General features: G+C 43.4%; 1 protein-coding gene across 2 annotated transcripts in view; it reads left to right on the top strand.

The window, feature by feature from the left end:
- CRACR2A (calcium release activated channel regulator 2A) overlaps nucleotides 1–19,642 on the top strand; it is a 127,175-nt gene that overhangs the window by 71,885 nt on the left and 35,648 nt on the right. For both annotated transcript variants that reach the window (XM_081124308.1, XM_081124309.1), the window contains 3 exons: nucleotides 12,134–12,224; nucleotides 15,919–16,014; nucleotides 17,853–18,040. In XM_081124308.1, coding sequence (XP_080980434.1) covers nucleotides 12,134–12,224; nucleotides 15,919–16,014; nucleotides 17,853–18,040 — 375 coding nt within the window. The remainder of the gene's footprint in view (nucleotides 1–12,133; nucleotides 12,225–15,918; nucleotides 16,015–17,852; nucleotides 18,041–19,642) is intronic.

Here is a 19,642-nt window from a genome sequence, read left to right as displayed (position 1 = left end):
ACTTTGAGAAATGCTGCTACAGCTTGTCCTTCCAGAATGTTATCAGCCTGCAAAAGGTACACGGGGTGCCCTTCCGTCTGTAATTTTACTCCTGCTCTGAGAGTAAAGATAAGTTCTCCGGGAGGGTTCGAGGTAATGAGGCTATGGCTTAATCAGGCCGTAGCCTGTGTTTTACTGGTGTATTATTATCTGAGGGAGCAGCACGCTGTTCACATCGCCCTGAGAGCAAGTGGAAAGGTGAGGACTGTTTGTGCTCTGCGCGCTCCATGGGCACCATTTGTAAACCTAGCTAATGAAAAATGGTTTGCTTTATAGGATGGGATAAAGCTGCAAAGTTGGTTTATACAAGACAGCAGAATCTAATTAGGGAGAAAACATCCATCTTGAAAATTCAATTGGTTTCACAGCCTTTGCAGAATTTTCTACAAATTCTTGTTTTCCTTTTATTAAGCTCTACTCTAATCATGTGTGCATGTGCATGTGTGAGAGAGAGACAGACATACAGTTAGAGTCCAAGAAGAGCTGTTTTCAGGGAAACAAGAAAATAGAAAAAAAGAATTTTCTAGTAAGAGCTTCTCTTTGCTGTCTGGAAACTGCAACTGCCTGAAGAAGGTGGCAGGGGGCAGTGGCGAGTCTGAATCCCTCTCTTTTCTCATCTCAACCGCAAAGCTGACTGAGGCTGAACTTGCTTCCATTTTCTTCTGTGGAAAATAGCAGGTTCCTTGGGACTTCTCCAGTCCAAAGTCTTCACTCTGGGATCAGTGCATGTGGAGCGGGGGTGGAGGAGATGTGGGAAAGGGAGTCAGGCCATGGCCATGACCTTGGCCCTCCCCAGCCCTGTAGTGCAGTCAGTCTGCCCCATTCCTTGCTCCAGTTTCTGCTCATTCCACAACTGACATGCTCCAGATGGAATTTGGATTGCCAATGATCCTAAATGCAAATGTAGGGAGTTGTCAGTTTTAAAACTTAGGATGCTTGGGAAGACAGTGTGCTGTTGTGCATGGAACATGGGACTGGGAGTCGAGGCCTGGGTTCTCCCCCTACTCTGACCCAGGGAATCTGGGTGACCACAGGCTGTTTCCTTCACTGCTTTGACCCTCATATTCTTCACATGCAAAACAAAGGAGGTGGAATACATGAGCTTTTTAAGCTCAGAGTCTGTGATGGGGAGGGGAAGGATTCTTCCTTCTTCGCATTTGCTTTTCACCAGACTTTGCCCACCAGGAGACACTCATCAGGCCATTGCCTGCGCACAGAAGCCCATGAAATAAGGGTAATTACTCCCCAAGGCTGCCTTGAGTTCAGCTTCTGAAATTTATCTAAGATGTAGAGAAATGTCATTTGTTCCGTCCAAGGTCAAGACTACACCTTCATTTAGGGAAGAAAAATGGTATTTTTTTTTTCTTTCCTGGAATGATTTCAGTGCACCCCTGCCTAGAACCTAGAAGGTGAACTGGATAACTTTCTGAGACCCCCCTGAAATCCAAACGGGTTTTGTTTCTAAGTGAAGGCAAAGGAGAGAAGTAACAGGAAGAAAAATGTTCTGATCAAGTAATATTCTAGAGCAGGAAGGTCTTGGCCTGTGGTATTGCATAGTAATGCTTTGCTCTAGCGTGGTACCTTAACTCTTAGTGTGCAAAGCACTTGGTGAAGGTTCATGAATTTTCACAGCCCCCGGGGGAGGCTGGCAGGACAAGTTTTTGCTAACTACCTCTCGCCTTCCAGTTGGTTCCCTGTAAAGGCCTCTCAGAACGTACGTCTTGATTTCATGAGAATCACTATTTCCCTACCCTTGCCTTCTTCCCACACATCCCAGCCTCCCATCTCTACTACCACGCATGCATGTGCACACACGCACACACACAAACACACAGACGTTTATGCTCCTCCTTTAGAGCGGGGCATGTGCCACAGTCAGACACCTGTGCTTTTTGCACTGGCCTTCAGGGGCACTCATTCTTTCAGATCCCTCACTGCCCATATATCATTGTTATTCTTCCCCTCACTGTTGAAAATCTCCCTTTCCTAGGCTCAGCCTTTTTTAACTTTCCCCAGGCAACTCTACCACCGTCCCCCACCGCCAGAGCAGGCAGCTTCCTCCACTTTCCTCCAATCAGGGCTCTGTGGTCACAGGGTCACAGTCAGCAGGAGCCCAGCAAGGCACCGTGGGCTGGGGTCTGCTTCACTGTGTGAGCCTCCTGACTGTCTTTTCTTTGTGCCACTTTAGCACTGGGCTTGGTGTTCGTAGGTGCTAAATTCCTGGCGTGCAGAGACCATTCCATAAGCCTAAATTATTTTACCCAGATTGTTGCTTTATGAAGAACTTAATCAATACTTTTTAAGGTTGGTAGTGATATTATAGATCTCTCCCTCTCCACATTGACTCTTCTCTACTGGGCCACCCCAGCTCGTGTCCTTCCCCTAATGCCTTCCCATTCCTGGATGCATCTTCATATCACATACACCAAACTGCTGCATGATTCCCCTGCAGTTTCTACTTGCTCCTTGGCTGAAATCTGAAGGAACTGTGGAGTAGCAACTCGCAAAATGGGGTCCACAGGCTTCTGGAGAATCAGAAAACTTATTTCATTAAAATTGATTCAATATAGCCTATCTGCTACCCTTCATATTAGACACTTCCACTTGCATATTCTTTTTTTATTTAAATTTTTATTGTTGACACCATTGCAGATGTCCCCACTCCCCAGCCCCCTTTGCCTCCCTCCACCCAGCTCTCACCTCCCCCTTCACCCAGCCCTCACCTCCCCCTTCCTTGGCCTTCACCAAACTATTGTCTATGTCCATGGGCTTTTCATATAAGTTCTTTAATCCCTTCACTTTCCATTATTGAGTTCCACCCTCTCCCCTCTGGCATTTGTCATTCTGTTCCATGTATTCATGCCTTTGGTTCTATTTTGTTTTTCAGTTTATTTTGTTCATTAGATTCCACACATTAGTGAGATTATATGATATTTGTCTTTCTCTGACTCGCTTATTTCACTTAGCATAAGACTCTCCAGGTCCATCCATACGGTCACAGAGGGTAAGAGATCCTTCTTTTTTACAGCTGTGTAGTATTCCATTGTGCAAATATACCACAGGGTTTTTTATCCACTCATCTTCTGATGAGCACTTGGGCTGTTTCTAGGTCTTGGCCATTGCAAATGATGCTACTATGAACATAGGGGTGCATATATTCTTTCTGATTGGTGTTTTGGGATTCTTAGGATATATACCCAGAAGTGGGATCATGGGTTCAAAAGGCAGTTCCATTTTTAATTTTCTGAGGAACCTCCATACTGTTTTCCATAGTGGCTGCACCAGTCTGCATTCCCACCAACAATGCACTAGGTTTCCCTTTTCTCCACATCCTCGCCAGCACTTGTTGTTTGTTGATTTATTGATGGTAGCCATTCTGACAGGTGTGAGGTGATACCTCATTATAGTTTTAATTTGCATCTCTCTGATGATTACTGATGTTGATCATTTTTTCATATGTCTTATTGGCCATCTGTATGTCCTCTTTGGATAAGTGTCTATTCAGGACCTTTGCCCATTTTTTAATTGGATTGTTTGTCTTTCTGGTGTTGTGTTGTATAAGTTCGTTATGTATTTTGGAGATTAACCTCTTATCTGATGAACCATAGGCAAATATGTTCTCCCAAACTGTGTGTTCCATTTTCATTATGTTAATGGTTTCTTTTGATGTGCAGAAGCTTTTTAGTTTGATGTAGTCCATTTGTTTATTTTTTCCTTTGTTTCCCTTGCCTTGGAGACATCAGCAAAAATATTGCTCCAAGAGATGTCTGATATTTTACTGCCTATGTTTTCTTCTAGGATTTTTATGGTTTCATGACTTACATTTAAGTTTGTTATTAATTTTGAGTTTATTCTTGGGTATGATGTAAGTTGTTGGTCTAGCGCATTTTTTTGCAGTACCTGTCCAATTTTCCAAACACCATTTATTCAAGAGACTCTCTTTATTCCATTGTATGTTCTTGCCTCCTTTTTCAAATGTAAATTGACCATAATGGCATGGGTGGATTTCTTTGTTCTGTTCCATTGATCTATATGCCTGTTCTTGTGCCAGTACCAGGCTGTTTTGATAACAGTGGCTTTGTAGTATAACTTGATATCTGGTATTGCGATCCCTCCAACATTGTTCTTCTTTCTCAAGATTCTTGAGGCTGTTTGGTGTCTTTTTTGGTTCCATATAAATTTTTGAAATATTTGTTCTAGATCTGTGAAATGTGTCATTGGTATTTTAATAGGAATTGCATTGAATCTACAGATTGCTTTGGGTACTATGGACATTTAATGATGTTAATTCTTCCAATCCATTAACATGGTATATGCTTCCACTGGTTTGAATCTTTCTCTGTTGTTTTCTTCAATGTCTTATAGTCTTTTACCTCCTTGGTTAAATTTATTCCTAGGTACATTTTTGTTGTTGTTGCAATAGTAAATGGAATTGTTTTCTTAGTTTCTCTTTCTGAAAGTTTGTTATTGGTGTATAAAAATGCCACCAATTTCTGGATATTAATTTTGTATCCTACTTTGCCAAATTCATTTATTAGATCTAGTTGTCTTTTGGTGGTGTCTTTACGGTTTTCTTGTACAATATTATGTCATCTGTGAATGACAGTTTTACTTCCTCTTTTCCAATTTGGATGCCTTTCATTTCTCCTTCTTGTCTATTCACTGTGACTAGGACTTCTAGCACTATGTTGAATAAGAGTTGTGAAAGTGGTGGACATCCCTATCTTTTTCTGATCTTAAGAGAAATACTTTTAGTTTTTGCTCATTGAGTATGATATTGGTTGTAGGTTTTTCATAGATTGTCTTTATTTTGTGGATGTATGATCCCTCTATTCCCACCTTGCTGAGAGTTTTTATCATAAATGGGTGCTGGATTTTATCAAATGCTTTTTCTGCATCTTTTGGTATGATCATGTGATTTTTATCTTTCATTTTGTTTGTGTGATGTATCACATTTATTGATTTGTGGATATTGTATCAACCTAGCATCCCTAGAATAAACCCACTTGTCATGGTATATGATCTTTTTAATGTATAGGTTCCAGTTTGCTAATATATATATATTTAAAGCAAATATATTTCTTTCCTTTTTCCTTCTTTTTTTTTAAATATGTCTTTATTGATTTCAGAGAGAGGAAGGAAGAGGGAGAGAGATAGAAACATCAATGATGAAAGGGTCCTACAGGGGATCAAGTTCACTACCTGGGCATGTACCCTGACCAGGAATCGAACCACGATCTCCTGGATCATCATAGGTCAATGCTCATCCACTGAGCCACACCAGCCAGGACAGTTTGCTAATATTTTGTTGAGAACTTTAGCAACTATGTTCATAAACAATATTGGCCTATAATTTTGTTTCTTTGTAATGTCTTTGTCTGGTTTGGGAATTACAATAATACTGGCTTCATAAAAAGAGTTTGGAAATTTTTGGAATTCTTTGAGGAGGATAGATGTTAGTTCTTTGAATGTTTGCCTGTGAAGCCAGTACTTTTTTTGCTGGGAGGTGTTTTTTTTTTTTTTATTACTGCTTCAATTTCATTAGTTTTTGTCCGTCTATTATGATTCTTCCTGATTCAGTTTTGGAAGATTGTATGTTTCTAGGAATGTCTCCATTTTGCCCAGGTCGTCCAATTTGTTGGCATATAGTTGTTCATAGTATTTTTTAAATAATCCTTTGTATTTCTGCGGTACCAGTTGTTACTTCACCTCTTTCATTTCTGATTTTATTTATTTGGGTCCCCTCTCTTTATTTCTTGGTGAGTCTAGCTAAAAGTTCATCAATCTTGTTTACCTATCAAAGAACCAACTCTTGGTTACATTGATCTTTTGTATTTTTTTTAAGACTCTATGTCATTTATTTCCACTCTGATCTTTATTACTTCCTTCCTTCTGCTTACTTTGGGCTTTTCTTGTTCTTCTTCTAGTTCTTTTAAGTGAGGGGTTAGATTGTTTATTTCAGGTTTTTCTTGCTTCTTAAAGTAGGCTTGTAATGCTATGACCTTTTCCCTCACAACTGCTTTTACCGTGTCTCATAAATTTTGGATTGTGTGTTCATTTTCATTTATTTCCAGGTAATTTGTTATTTCTTCCTTGATCTCCATGGTAACCCATTCATTGTTTAATAACATCCTATTTAGCCTTCATGTGTTTGAGTGTTTTTTAAATTGTAATTGATTTCTAGTTTCATGCTATTGTGATCTGAGAAGATGCTTGATATGATTTCAATCTTCTTGAATTTATTAAGACTTATTTTGTGTCCTAACATGTGGTCTATCTTAGAGAATGTTCCATGTGCACTTGAGAAGAATGTATATTCTGGGATAAAATGTTCTTTAAATATCAATTAAAATCATCATCTGGAGAGTCCTCCTTTTATTTGGGGGTTGTTTCTTTGTCGCCTCATTTTAGCTGTCTCTTTGTGTTTCTTTCTATGTATTAGATAGCATTGCTATGACTCCCAGTCTTCGTGGGTGGCCTTATGTAGTAAGTGTCCTATGGGACCCAGTGGTGCATTCTCCTTGACCTCTTGAGCCTGATGCTCTAAGAATGTCCTTTGTGTTCATTATTTGGGCTTTCCTGTTGTAATTGGGTCTTGATTGTTGTTGTCTTGTTCATGGGTGCGATCTCCCCTCAGACTGGCTGACTGTGAGGCTCAACCTTGACCACGTCATGCAAGGTGTTGTACAGGTATTCTCACTACACTTTTCAGAACTACAGAGTCTTTGCCGGCCCCTTATTGCTTCTTCCCAGAGCGCCCACATCCAGAAACTGTCACATGCATATTCTTATTTAATCCTTACAACCCTTTTATAATGTAGGTATTATTATCTGATTTTTCAAATACAGATAACCTCAGGCTCACTGAGGTATTGTGACTTGTCCAAGACCAAAAAGCTTTTACATGCCAGAACCAGGGTTTGAACTGACTGAGGCCTTTTAACTCTGCGTCTAATGAACTCTGAGCCAACTATACCTGTCATCAGGGTTCTTATGACCTAGACCACCCTGGAATATGCTAGAGAAGCCATCATAGTGAAAGGAGAGGATAAATATTATTTACTCTGGCTGGCTCCTTCACACATTTGTTTCTCTGTCCCCCTGAGAACTCATGTCTCTTTCGTTCCCTTTTCTTTCATCTATCTCTTCTCTGCCTCCTCTTCTACATATAGCTTAAAATAACTAAGCATAGACAGCAGACAATGAAATAATTAAACACTGCCCTGGGGGCGGGGGGGGCGATGTTTGAGAATGGCTAATAGAAGACAGGTTTAATATTTATGTCCACAATTATTAATTACTTGTTCAGAGAGCTTTATTATAGATTGTTGTCCTTGTCTTGTTCAACATTTTTACCAATGGCATAAATAAAGGCAGATAAGGGGCATACTTCGTAGTATAAAGTTCCATCCATAAAGAAAATACAATGGATATAAAACTTTGTGTATCAAACAACATAGCAACAAAATATATAAGGCAGGAGCTTTTAGAAAAACAAAGGAAACCTGATAAAAACAAGATTTATGAAGACTTTTAGAAAAATTTAATAAACTTATCTCAAATTTGATACATTAGTCAGGCAAAAAGAATATTAAATATATACAGTATTTGAAACCATCAACCAGCAGGCTTAATTTAAGAGACTAATGTAGAGTATGTGCCCCATACATGCTTAAATACATATGCTTCTCATAGAACTTACATAAAATTGATAGTGTTTTTGGTTACAAAAGAAAGGTTAATAGATTCTGTAAAGTAAATACCTTACCAGTATATTCTCTTATTATAATACAATGAAACTGGAAACCAATAGTTTGTATATTTTTTAAAAAGTCTTCAAAATAACTCTCAGATAAATGAAGTAATCAAAACCAACATTATAGATTATTTAGCTTATATTATGATTGAAAATTTAAAATATAACAAAATTCAGAAGGTCATTGAGTACACTGAACAGCCTGTTGGAATCCATTAATACAGGCTGGGAAGATGGACTGAATCTAACAAACATGAAACCTAGCAGAATTACATTTAAGATTTGGCCAAAATCCAAAAAGCCAATGGCAGAAGCACAAAGTGGGAGAGAGATGATTCAGTAGCACAATCTTTAAAACAAAAACTATCACAGATCCATAAAGTTTAGAGTTTTTATTTGACAAATGGGTTTAGCATTCATCAACTATGATGCGACTACCAAGAAAAGTCATGTGATGTTAGACTGCATGAATAGATATACAGCATCTAGAGCAAGAGAGGCAATAACCCAGCTCTAATCTATACTGATCAATCTTCATACACAAGGCATTTAATTCGGGATCCATGACCTGAGAAAATCAAGTTAAAGCCCATTTTGAAAGGCATAAAGGATTTGGTGAAGGGACTTACCAAAAAAAAAAAATCCATGTGATACATGATTAGAGGAAGCAGAGAGGCATGGCTTGAACCCAAGGCTACTCCTTGAAGTCTTAATGCTGTTTCAAATATATGAAAGGTTTTTAATGGAGAGGAGGGATATGGTCACAGAACGACATATTTCTATGAGCCAGAATATTCCAAAGATGAAAGAGTTGCTTAGAGATCCAGCAAGTTTCCTGTCACTGGAGATGTTCTAACCTAGTTTGATTAAATACTTAGTGAGGATATTGTGGCAAGGATTTTAACACTGGAAAAATAGGTGGCTGGATCAGACAAATCTTTCAGTCTTGAAATTCTTCAAGTCCCCTGGAAACTGGTGTTACCCCAAGATGGTCCACAGTCTTCTGATTTTGGTATGCATTCTGAGTTTGTGCTCAAACATTAACATTTTGAGCATAGGTTCGATGGGTAGCATAAATATCTGAGTTTTATAACCTAGTTGAGACAACATTAACCCAAATGAAACAGTTGTTCAGGACTTTAAAATTAAATGTCACATAAATACATGTGGTATCCTAAGAGTTTAGAGAAGGGGGTCAGTGAGAGTTGGAATAGATGGGGAAAGCTCATGGAGAAGACTTCAAAGTCTATGTGTGCTTCAGGCAATAAGAGTGGTTTTAGAAATTGTGGCAACAAGAATGTATATAATAAGCAAACATAATTGGTTGCCTTTTTCCTTTGATGGCAGAATAAGGTGTGCCTGGCTGAAACACCACACACTGTGCACACAGATCTTTTTAGTATATCTTGCCATTATTGCTCTCACAGCTCCCTGTGGATGAAGGCTTTGGCTCTGCAGCTCGTGCTTTCACACAGCCTTGTCTCTAACGGATTGGTCTGACAGCGGTTTTTATTGACTAAGCTTTCTGTTTTTCATCTTCCTGATTGCCTCTGACCCTTTCAAAACCCAGCAACCCTTCTATCTTTGAAACTAAGACCCTCTTCCCCTTGGGGGAACACTGGTCCTTGCACTCCACAGCCCCTGATAATAATTACCATAATAAATAACCCTTACATTTATTTAAGGCTTGGTAGTTCCAAATGCTTTCCATACCTGCCCTCTTGTTTGTCATTCATCACGACAGTGCTGGGAGGAACACAGGGCAGGTGCTACCCTTGGATCTAAGGTCAGAGCAATTGCCCAAGGTAACATGAGGAAATGAGCTGGCTCTGGGATCAGCAACCAGGGCTCTGACTCCTAAGCTGACTTATCATGTGTCTGATCCAGGCTGGTCATGAGTCAGGGCTCGTCCTCAAAAGTCTTTCAGGCTTGGGCAGTCTCCCAGGAGGCCAGCCAAGCCAACACATTTCCAAAGGCTGGGTTCCATTCCATGTACCAGTCTGGTTGGGCCCAGGATCACTGATGCCCGCTTGGACTCCAGTGCTTCTTTGCAGCGGACTCAGTCCGTGTGAATGAGGGCCAGGACTACACACCTTTCAGAGGTGACATCTGCCTTCCCTCCATTGTTTTCTTTTTTTAGCAGTTTGCAAAATTACTTCAAGACTAGCAAACTGACCCGTGAGCACAAAAACATAGTGTTTATCAATTTAATCAAATAAAACTTAGAGCAAAGTTAATGTAACACATTTAATGATAGTACAGAGTTAATGCTCTGAATGGTTTTTAAGCATAAATGGTAAACAGCTTATATGAATGACTGTAATTAGTATTACTTTAACAGAGCCAAATTAAATTTTTAATTCCTCTCATCTCACTTTATTAGTTCTCCAATATTTATATAGTTGGAACTGCTGTCTAAAGTTTCCTTGACATCATTTGCCATTAAGCATCTGAATTTCTTCAAGCACAGGAAGATAATTCCAGGGACCAAGAGACCATCCTTCTTTCTGAAATTTCTTGCAAACTGTATTCATTTCTGTCCCTGAGATGTTCCTATTTAACAGCAGGTGCCTCTGCTCCTTATTTCCTTCTGAGATTTTCTTGTAATTGCTATGGGTTAGCTTAGAACAAAAGTAACAATCTAAAACATCTGTCATTTACCAAGAACAGATCTCTTATTCTTAGCCAAAAAGATATGTGTTATACCCAGAATGTCAAACACAATGATAAACACAGGACTGCAGCTCATGGAAGTCTTGGAGAGCTGTCACCTTTTGCTGAGCACATCCTAGGGCCATTGCCACACTCACTCAAAGTCAAGTTTCTGGTATTGGAGGTACAGCTAAGAAAGGGAACTCAAAGGCTTGTACTCTGATGAGTGACCTTGACCATAGAGATTCATACCAGTTCCTTTGTCTGCGTCTCTTTGGTGGTTTCTGTAGAATTGAAAGGATGCCAGTCAAAATGGCTCCTCAGTCATTGCTCAGTCTGTGCTTGTGGTGTTAATGTCCCTGACAGGCAACAAGTGAGGAAGGGGCAGCAAGTAGGCATCAGGGACAGCTGGCACTGGATTAGTCCCAAGTGGACATAGAGAAGTAGAAGCTAAAATGATGGGAGGCTCAGGGGAATATATACGTGCCCATCCTTGATGTTTTCTTCAGAAATCTCCCCAATACCCCTTAGAACTGAAACCAATTATTCCTCAATTATTAAAGTCGCCTTACTTGAATCAAAGGCAGAGGGGGAAAGATGTGTGTGTTACATGCTCAAAACAGACCTTGAGAGCCATGACTTCAGCCTGTTCACTGGAGTTCCCTTAATAGGAGAGAAAGAGGGCAGAGAGTGAGGGGCAGACAGGGCCTTTCACTGCAAGTCAAAGAAAGGTATAAAAATGCAGACCCCTGGGAATGTTAGTGCTGTTGTGATAACTTCCAGTCTCAGTTCAAATGCAAATATCTGATCCTTCCTGTTTGAATTTGGGGAGCATTTGAAGGAAGATCTATTACTGGGAGAAAAGGAAGAACAACCCCAGGGTGACCTGCAAACCTTGTCCCCACAGCTTCTTTTGTCTTCATCTCTGTGTAGGAGCCCAGTTCCTATGAACTTCCTTCCCATCCTGTGGGGCTCCTCTGAGTAGGGAAAGAATGCTGAGTGGGAATGAAGACATCTCATTGTAACTCCAGACTTTAACCAGCCTCACCCATCCCATACTGTCTGCCTGTGGCCCCGGGCCTAGAAGGCATGAGCACCTGGGCAGGTGTGGCCCCTTCCTTTTTAGGGGGTGTAGTAGCGGTGGTTGTCATTGTCATGTAGTCTTTTGAGATCTTATGAGAAATGTGTATCACACAAACTTCAGCACACAAATTTAGGAGATAGTGCAGTTCAGACGGTGCTGACGTAGCCAGGTGGACAGAACACGTCTAAAGTGAGAATGAGATAGAACAAGAAACCAACAGGAAAGAAGCCCACACTTCATGTTGTCTACAAGCATAAGGGTCAGCAGCAGGAGGGAGGGTGAGTGTAGCAGAGTCCAGGGCCTTGGTGTTGAAATAAAGCAGAGTAATGGAAGATGGAGCCAGGGCGGCTTCGCTGAGGAGCATGTGCATGGCCGGGAGTGATGGGCGGGAGACGGGAGGAAGAGAGGGTCCCGCTGGCCTCTGTGGTCAGCTTATCCTGAGGACTTGATCCTGCACCTCTGGCTGACCTGGCCTACACCATGCCACCCCACCACCCCAGCTCTGGGTGGGGCTCTGGTGCCCAAGCTCCAGAACTTGCTTCTGTGGGATAAAGGGATTTCAGTGTAGACCTCATTAGATGCTCCTTTTGCTATCTCTGCAGGAAAATTGCTGCTTACGATGAAGAAATCCAGCATCTCTATGAGGAGATGGAGCAGCAAATCAAGAGTGAGAAGGAGCAGTTTCTCTTGAAAGTAAGAACCCCTCCCGGTGTTAGGCCCTGCGGGCCAGGTTGATCTCGCCTACTCTGACTACATTCCCAAGTCACGATCGCAATGCCTCACCCATGGCACTACTGTTCTCACTTTCTCTGCTTGATTTATTTATTCAAGGCATTCGTCACCTTCAAACATGGCATATAATGTACCTGTTTATTTTTATTGATTGTGTCTGTCTCCTCCTACTAACAGGTAAGCTCCACAAGAGCAGTGATCTTTTATTTTTAAAAAAATACATTTTTATTGATTTTAGAGACAGAGGAAGGGAGAGGGAGAGAGAAGAAACATTGATGTGAGAGAGAAACATCAATTGGCTGCCTCCTGTACACATGTGACCTGACCAAGAATCAAACCATTAACCTTTTCAGTACATGGGACGGTGCTCAACCAACTGAGCCACACTGGCCAGGGCAAGAGCAGGGATATTTAAATTTTACTTACTAATGTATCCTCAGCACCTGGACCATGCATGCTCAACAATTGTTTGTTGGATCAATTAAAGAATGAACAAGTGAACATATAAATAAATGAAGGGATGAAAGTGCATGCTTTACCAGTTAGAGCAGCCTGAAGACTGGGTCTGACACTGGCTGGTCTCTAGACCCATATGGCAGGCTCACCCAAACGCACCAGCCCATTCTGCTCCCTAAGGGGATCATCCTTAGAGCCTGTACATCCCACCCTTTCCCCTTAGAAAATTTAATACCCAAGACAAATCAAATCCCATCTTTCTCAGATACCATGGGAGAAAATTTAAAACTCACATTTTCTATTCCTAGTCTGGCACTTAGCCTCCTACCTAGCCCTGCTATTTGTCTTGGGAAGTCAGAAATGGTAAAAGCATTACCTTTCCCAAGCTAAGCTAAGCATATCCATATCATAAAGCATATTCATGAAACAAAACTACAAGAAACTCTGTTATCCATTTCTGAATTATTTACTTGGTAGGTTCTCAGCAGAAGAGTCTTCGATCTTGAACAGTGGCCTCCTGTCTTAGTCAGTTTGGATCACTATTACAAAAATATCATAAACTGGTTGGCTTACAAACAACAACGTTTATTTCTCACCATTCTGGAGGCTGGACGTCTGAGAGCAGGGTGGTCAGGTTCTGGTGAGAACCCTGTTCCGGGCTGCGCACTGCCAGCTACTCTTTGTTTCCTCACAAGGCAGATGGGGCAAGAAGGCCCTCCGGGGTCTCTTTTATAAGAGCACCAATCACCTCCCAAAGGCCACACATTTTAATACCATCACCTTGGGGTTAGGCGACAGCATATAAAATTTCGGGGGACACACATAGAGACATCATCCTCTGCCACTCAGCACTGAGCCTGGGCTGTTGTCACAACTTCCTTTCTCAGGCTAATGCAGGTGGGTTGGAATCATTTTATAATTGTATGCCCCTTTGATTATCTATGCCACAGCTTCATTTATTATCACAGATGTCATTTACTTGGAGAGGGAGTCTGGATGCCTTCCAGAAAAAGCCCATCACGTTGTTTAACATTGGAGACTTGTCAGCATTTCCAGACCTTGCCCCCTGCTCTCTTTTAGAGCTTTAGAACGTTCTGGCTACCCTCCAACCTTTAGCGTAGTGAAACATGCCCCTTCTTTAGCCAGGACCTTGACCTGTTGTCATGGCCCAGGCAGAGGGGCAAGTGCGCCAGAGCTCATACTGTGAGTATCTGGCAGACAGAGCTCACACACTCCTCACCTGGCAGACCCTAAGATAGTCTTCCGAGAACAGCAGCCACCCCCACCCCAGTAGGAGAGCCACTTGCTTTATCCCAAATGACCTACTGCCCAGAGGGGCTGAGCTCTGGCGCATTCCCCCCTCTGCCTGGGCCATGACGACAGGGCAAGGTCCTGGCTAAGAAAGGGGCATGTTTCTACAAGCGAAAGGTAGGCCAACACATGGGGACTGGGAGTGGGAAGAGGTCGGAGGAAAAAATTCAAGGACAAATTAGTATCAGGCAGGTGACTGACCCTGCTGCTGCCTCGCCTACCTACCGCCTTCTGGTCCCTGCATCTCCCTTCTCCGTAGCAAACACCTTCCAGACTCAGTGCCTAGATTTCTGTTTTTTGCATAAACATGGGAACTGTTAGCATGTGCTGTCCCATCCTACTAAGCCTTTGGATGCGCAGGCTTTGCCTGACCACAGTGTGAGGACAGTGGTGTTACAGTTTATGATAGAGTGGAAAAAGCAGGACCCTCTGGCCAGGGTTTGGAATGTGGCTCTGCATTTATCAGGTTGTTTGACCACGGGAGAAATAGTCACTTGCACACTCCAGCTCCAGGGTGACAGACTCTTCAAAACTCTGTGCTGGTGGGGCAGTAAGACACTCCACAGGCCCATCATGGGGTGGCAGCGTCCGCGTGGGGATCTGGAGCTGCTTTCCTCCCCGGCACTGCCCATCGGGTACCTGCTCTGTGAGCGGCAGACAAGCCAAATGAAGCAGGTTCCCTATAACAGAAGTTGAGAGCATGAGCTGCCTCATCATATCTGCCTCTGCCATTGCATGTGGTTGAGATGAGGACAATCACAGGCTGTCCCTGAGCTGCAGTTACCTGCCTGAAAATGGGCAAAAGAACCAGATAGCATCTACAAAGGATGAGCCCAGGAAATACCCTGAGCCTTTGAACAGAGGTGTGCGAAGTTCTCTGCCCTGAGAGCGGTCATGATCCTTGACGGTCATGCCCAACCTGCCAGCCAGGACAGGGCTGTCCCTCCCGTGCAGTCTCCAGGGCTGTCCTCCTTGGAAGGCATTGTTCCATGAGATGGGGGCCCCAGGCCTGCTGTAGCAAGTTACGTAGAGGTTATAATGGTTTCTCTTCTGCCTATGTGGGTTGCACCTGTGTTCTGCCTTTGGGCAAGTGGAAAGCTACAAGTGGTGAGGGTATTTTTGTTTCTGTTCTATGTACAAAGACACCATGATTTAGAAGAATGAAGCAAGTTAGTTGGGCAAGGCAGGGCCTGGAACCCGAGTCTCCTGGCACCCAGCTCAGGGCCCTTACACCATTCCAGGTTCTGCTGAGAGTGTCAGGCATCCTAACAACCTACACACTTTCTTCTTTATCCCACAACCAGGTCCCTTCGCACCTGCATTGTCAGGACCTCTGCATCCTGGGTGGGGCGCTCAGTTCCGGGATGGGAGGGAAGGGCTATTGAACAGGGGGCAGATACATCAGGAGGCAGGGGAAACCTCAGCCACGGTGGGGAAACAGGACCTAGACCTGCAGAAGTGATTCCCTGTTGTTTCCAGAGTAAGGGCCATTTAAGGGATCAAATGTCAGGGCCCAATGTGGAATAGAATATCCAAATGGAAGGATAATCCACCTCCCAGTTTAACAGATGAGGAGACAGCCTGAGATTTGAGCTCAGGTCCCTATTCTCTTCTCCCTGCTCAGTATTCCCCCACTTACTGACATTGCCTCTTTTGGGGGGTGGGGGCAGTGCATGATCACCAGTCAAGTCTCACCGAGCACTTGCACTCTCTCCATCTCATTGGGCACCAAACAGCTGGCAGGTCACTGAAGCCCTGGAGTGTTGTGGGAGGGTCCCAAAGTCCACAAGGATGGGCAGGCCCTGCTGTTGAGCAGGTTTAACGTGGGAAAAAAATTTTCATCCCAGGCGTGTTTAGGCCTCACATGTCCCTGTCTCTGGCTTGACAGGACACAGAGCGGTTTCAGGCCCGCAGTCAGGAGCTGGAGCAGAAGCTGTTATCTAAGGAGCAGGAGCTGGAGCAGCTCGCCCAGAAGCAGAAGCGGGTATGCCGTGTCCTCAGACGCCCAGCTCACTGCTTCCTCTTCTCTGGCTCTGGCCCACTTTCCCTGCCATTCTCTTAAGGACTTCTCTTTTTTCAATCTGAGAGGAACCATTTAGCTGTGCAAGATAGCATTTGAAATCACAGATGATCCCAAGATAAAGCCTTTGCTTCTCCAATGCCAGGTGTTTAACTTGAGAAGTTGCTGAGAATTCTCCCTTGAAGTATCTGCAGACATTGCCGTATAATTGTGCCCAGGAGCCACCCGGATGCCAAAACATTAATTTGTTTCCTGCATGTTGTATAAGAGAAGAGGGGAATGCCGGGGTATAAGGGACACAGTCTCTGGTAGTTTGGGGGAGGCTGCACAGTAATGTCTTCCCACCAGGATGACCATGGGTGCCTCCAGCTGGAAGAGGCTCTTCGAAGGTCAAATTTCCCATCCCTGGGTTCCCCTGCGTGAGGTTCATCAGCCTCCTTTGTGACTGTTCCATCATCTTGCAGGATGGATGCAGAGAGCAGATGCTCCTCTGATGCCTGCAGCGCGCAGGCTGGGAGGTGCACTGTGCAGGGCAGTGTCCATCCACTATGGCTGGGAGCACCCGGCCAATGACCCCAGGAAGATCGGTTACCTAGACAAACCTCACGCTCCCAGCCTCCTCTCCAAAGCAAGGGCTTGTGGGGGAGAGAAGCCAGAGTGCCCCTTGTTCTCCTGTTTTGTTTTGTTTTGTGCTGGAAGGAATCCAGCCCTGGACAGACCCAGACACATTGCTTCTGTTTGAATAGAGAGGGCTATTTTTAGCAACATGTTAAATATGCTTGAAGACACCCCATGCTAAGGCTGGAGACTGCTCCACTCCTGCTGCTCCCCAATCTATGGATTTTGCTTGCTTTCTTCGGCATCAAGATGATTTCAGCTCCAGGAACTGCCAGCTGTCCTCCTGTCCCCCTTCCACAGCTGTACTTTGCTTCCGCTGCTCTTTCCCCTCCTCACTATTGTGCATTAAGTTCTTACCAACTAGAGTTATCCCCGTGCGTGAATGATTCCACTTGGTTTATTTACCGCACGCTCACCTGATTACACAGGAGCCCCTTGAGAGTCACACAAAATTCCTCATTGCTTCTTCCTCCCCCCCTTACTGGCTGCATTCATTGGACTAAATTTATCATAATCAACCTGCCTTAGCTTGATGCTTCTTCTGTTGAGAGGGTTGGAAGCTCTGCAGGGCATAATCACCAGCTAAGAAAAGCTGAAGTTGCACAAATGCAGGTTTTAGTTGCTTTAAGAACATGTTTGCTTTGACCTGTTTTAGCTATTTCTTATGAATTTTCAGGGTCTCTGGTTACCATACAGAGCTTCTGTAGATTAAAGGAACTGGACTTACATAGCTGAGAGAAGGAGAGGTAATAGATAGATTTACTCTCAGTGTTCAGAATTGGAAAGGACGTTTTATGAGGATGCCCCATAACTGTTTTCCATTCCATTGATGGACTAGGAGAAGAAATTGGCTTAAGGGACAATAGGAAGTATTTGTGGTAGACATCAAGGCCATTGATGAGATGATGATGATGATCGTCATTGAAGTAAGAGATGCAGATGGATGTGGAATTTCCTTTCCTAGTAGCCCTGTGGAGATGGGAGAGATGAGATATGCTCTGGAAGCTCCTCCTGCCTCCTAAAGTGTATACTGTATGTGCAAATGAAGGACCAGGACAAAGCTTAGGGAGGTTCGAGGGCAGTGAGGGGTATAGCAGTGGTCCCTGCCCACCAAGTGGAGAAAGCTAGGTGAGGCCAGGGCAGGCCTTGCCCGCCATTCCTCTCTGTCCCCCATTCCTTTCCAGCTGGAGGGCCAGTGCACAGCCCTGCATAATGACAAACATGAAACCAAGGCCGAGAATACCAAGCTGAAACTCACCAACCAGGAGCTGGCCCGGGAGCTGGAGCGGACCTCCCGAGAGCTGCAGGATGCCCAGCAACAGCTGGAAAGCCTCCAGCAAGAGGCCTGCAAACTCCACCAGGAGAAGGAGATGTGAGTCTGGCCTTCAGGTACCCCCATCGCTGCTCTCTAGCTCCCTCCCTGTGATGACCGTGCAATCTCCCTTCTCTGACACCCTGTCCCCTTGCCTGTAAAATGGGAATGGGCTTCTTGCTTTCTGGATCTCGCCTAGGATTCTGAAACTATTAAGCAGACCAATGCTGTGCTGAGCATTACCTAGGATGACGAGAAATATACAGCTCTGTTCTTGGAAAATTTATTGTGTGATCAGAAAGATGTTTTCCAACCAACAAATATATTTCATTCTGTGAGAAAATACTGAGTGAGCAGGCAGACCAGACATGACTGTCATAGTTTAGAGACCTGGGAGACTGAAGTAGATGAGAGTGAAACCTGACGACTTCCCAGGTTGATATATAACTGGATGGGGAATATGACGGTGCCCAGGAATCTTCACTCTAGCTCTGCGACTTTTTCCCCACCAGTGTTTCCTTCATGGTGGGGGGAGCCCCACACCTCTCAGAGCCTGGTTTGATACTGAACTGCTTCTGGTGTCAGCCGCAGGGCTCAGCTTGTGAGGCAGAGGCACCCCTGAGCAGGTTCAAGGTGCACGCTATGTGTTAAGCTGGAGAAGTTGCTGAGGAATATCAGCATTTCTCTTGTAGGAGTGTTAGGTTTTCAGACCAAATGCACTCCGAGGCCCAGGAAGAGGAATCACACTTGTTCATTTATTCATTCATTTCTCTATATATCTATGTACTTATTATTTGGCAAATATTTATTGAAAACTACTCTGTGCCAGATATTGTGCTGGGCATGCAGCATATCTCATGTCACTAATTTGACATTATCTCATGTGACCTTTACAGCATCCTGACATGGCAGGGACTCCTATCATCAACTTTGATTTTTAGATGAGGAAACTGAGGTACGGAGGTTTTCAGCATCTGTCCAAGATGCTTAGTGCTAGACATATCTTGCTGACACCTCCTAGGGAATAATGAACCAGCTAGAAAATATTGAGACAGGCATTGGACTGGCCACCATTCAGTCACTCATTTGTTCATACACTCATTCATTTATTCATCCATCCATTCTGCAAAATGTTTTTGTGTGCCTGGTCCTGTGCTGGGTAGGATGAAAAGTCTGATTTCATAAGAAAGGGCAGCATGTTCACGCTCCTTGTTCAAAAGTAAAAGCCCTCACTCTGTGGAACTATTGGCAAAATGTTGATCCATCAGCCTAGATCAAATTGTCCTGCTGTCTGCCTCACATGTGTGTGGGATTGATTACCTAGGATGAAAGGAGGTGTTTGGATTTAAAGTTTTACTTAGTAAGATATCTCCAGTTAAATATATAGACACACACACGTATATGTATATGTATATGTATATGTATATGTATATGTATATGTATATGTATATGTATATGTATATGTATATGTATATGTATATGTACATGTATTCCCAAGTAGCTGACTTAAAACAAAACCCCTCCACTCCAATTCTTGGGTGACCAATGCAAGGACAGTGTATTTCATTGTAAACGAGCAAAATCAGTTCCTCATTGAGAGCAGGTCAACAAGGCACAGGCATTTAACTTTACAAACAGAATTAAGGATTCAGGCTCTTAAAA

Source organism: Miniopterus schreibersii (assembly GCF_964146895.1).
Source record: "Miniopterus schreibersii genome assembly, chromosome: 2".
NCBI lineage: Eukaryota > Metazoa > Chordata > Mammalia > Chiroptera > Miniopteridae > Miniopterus > Miniopterus schreibersii.
This window is presented reverse-complemented; position numbering and strand designations above follow the sequence as displayed.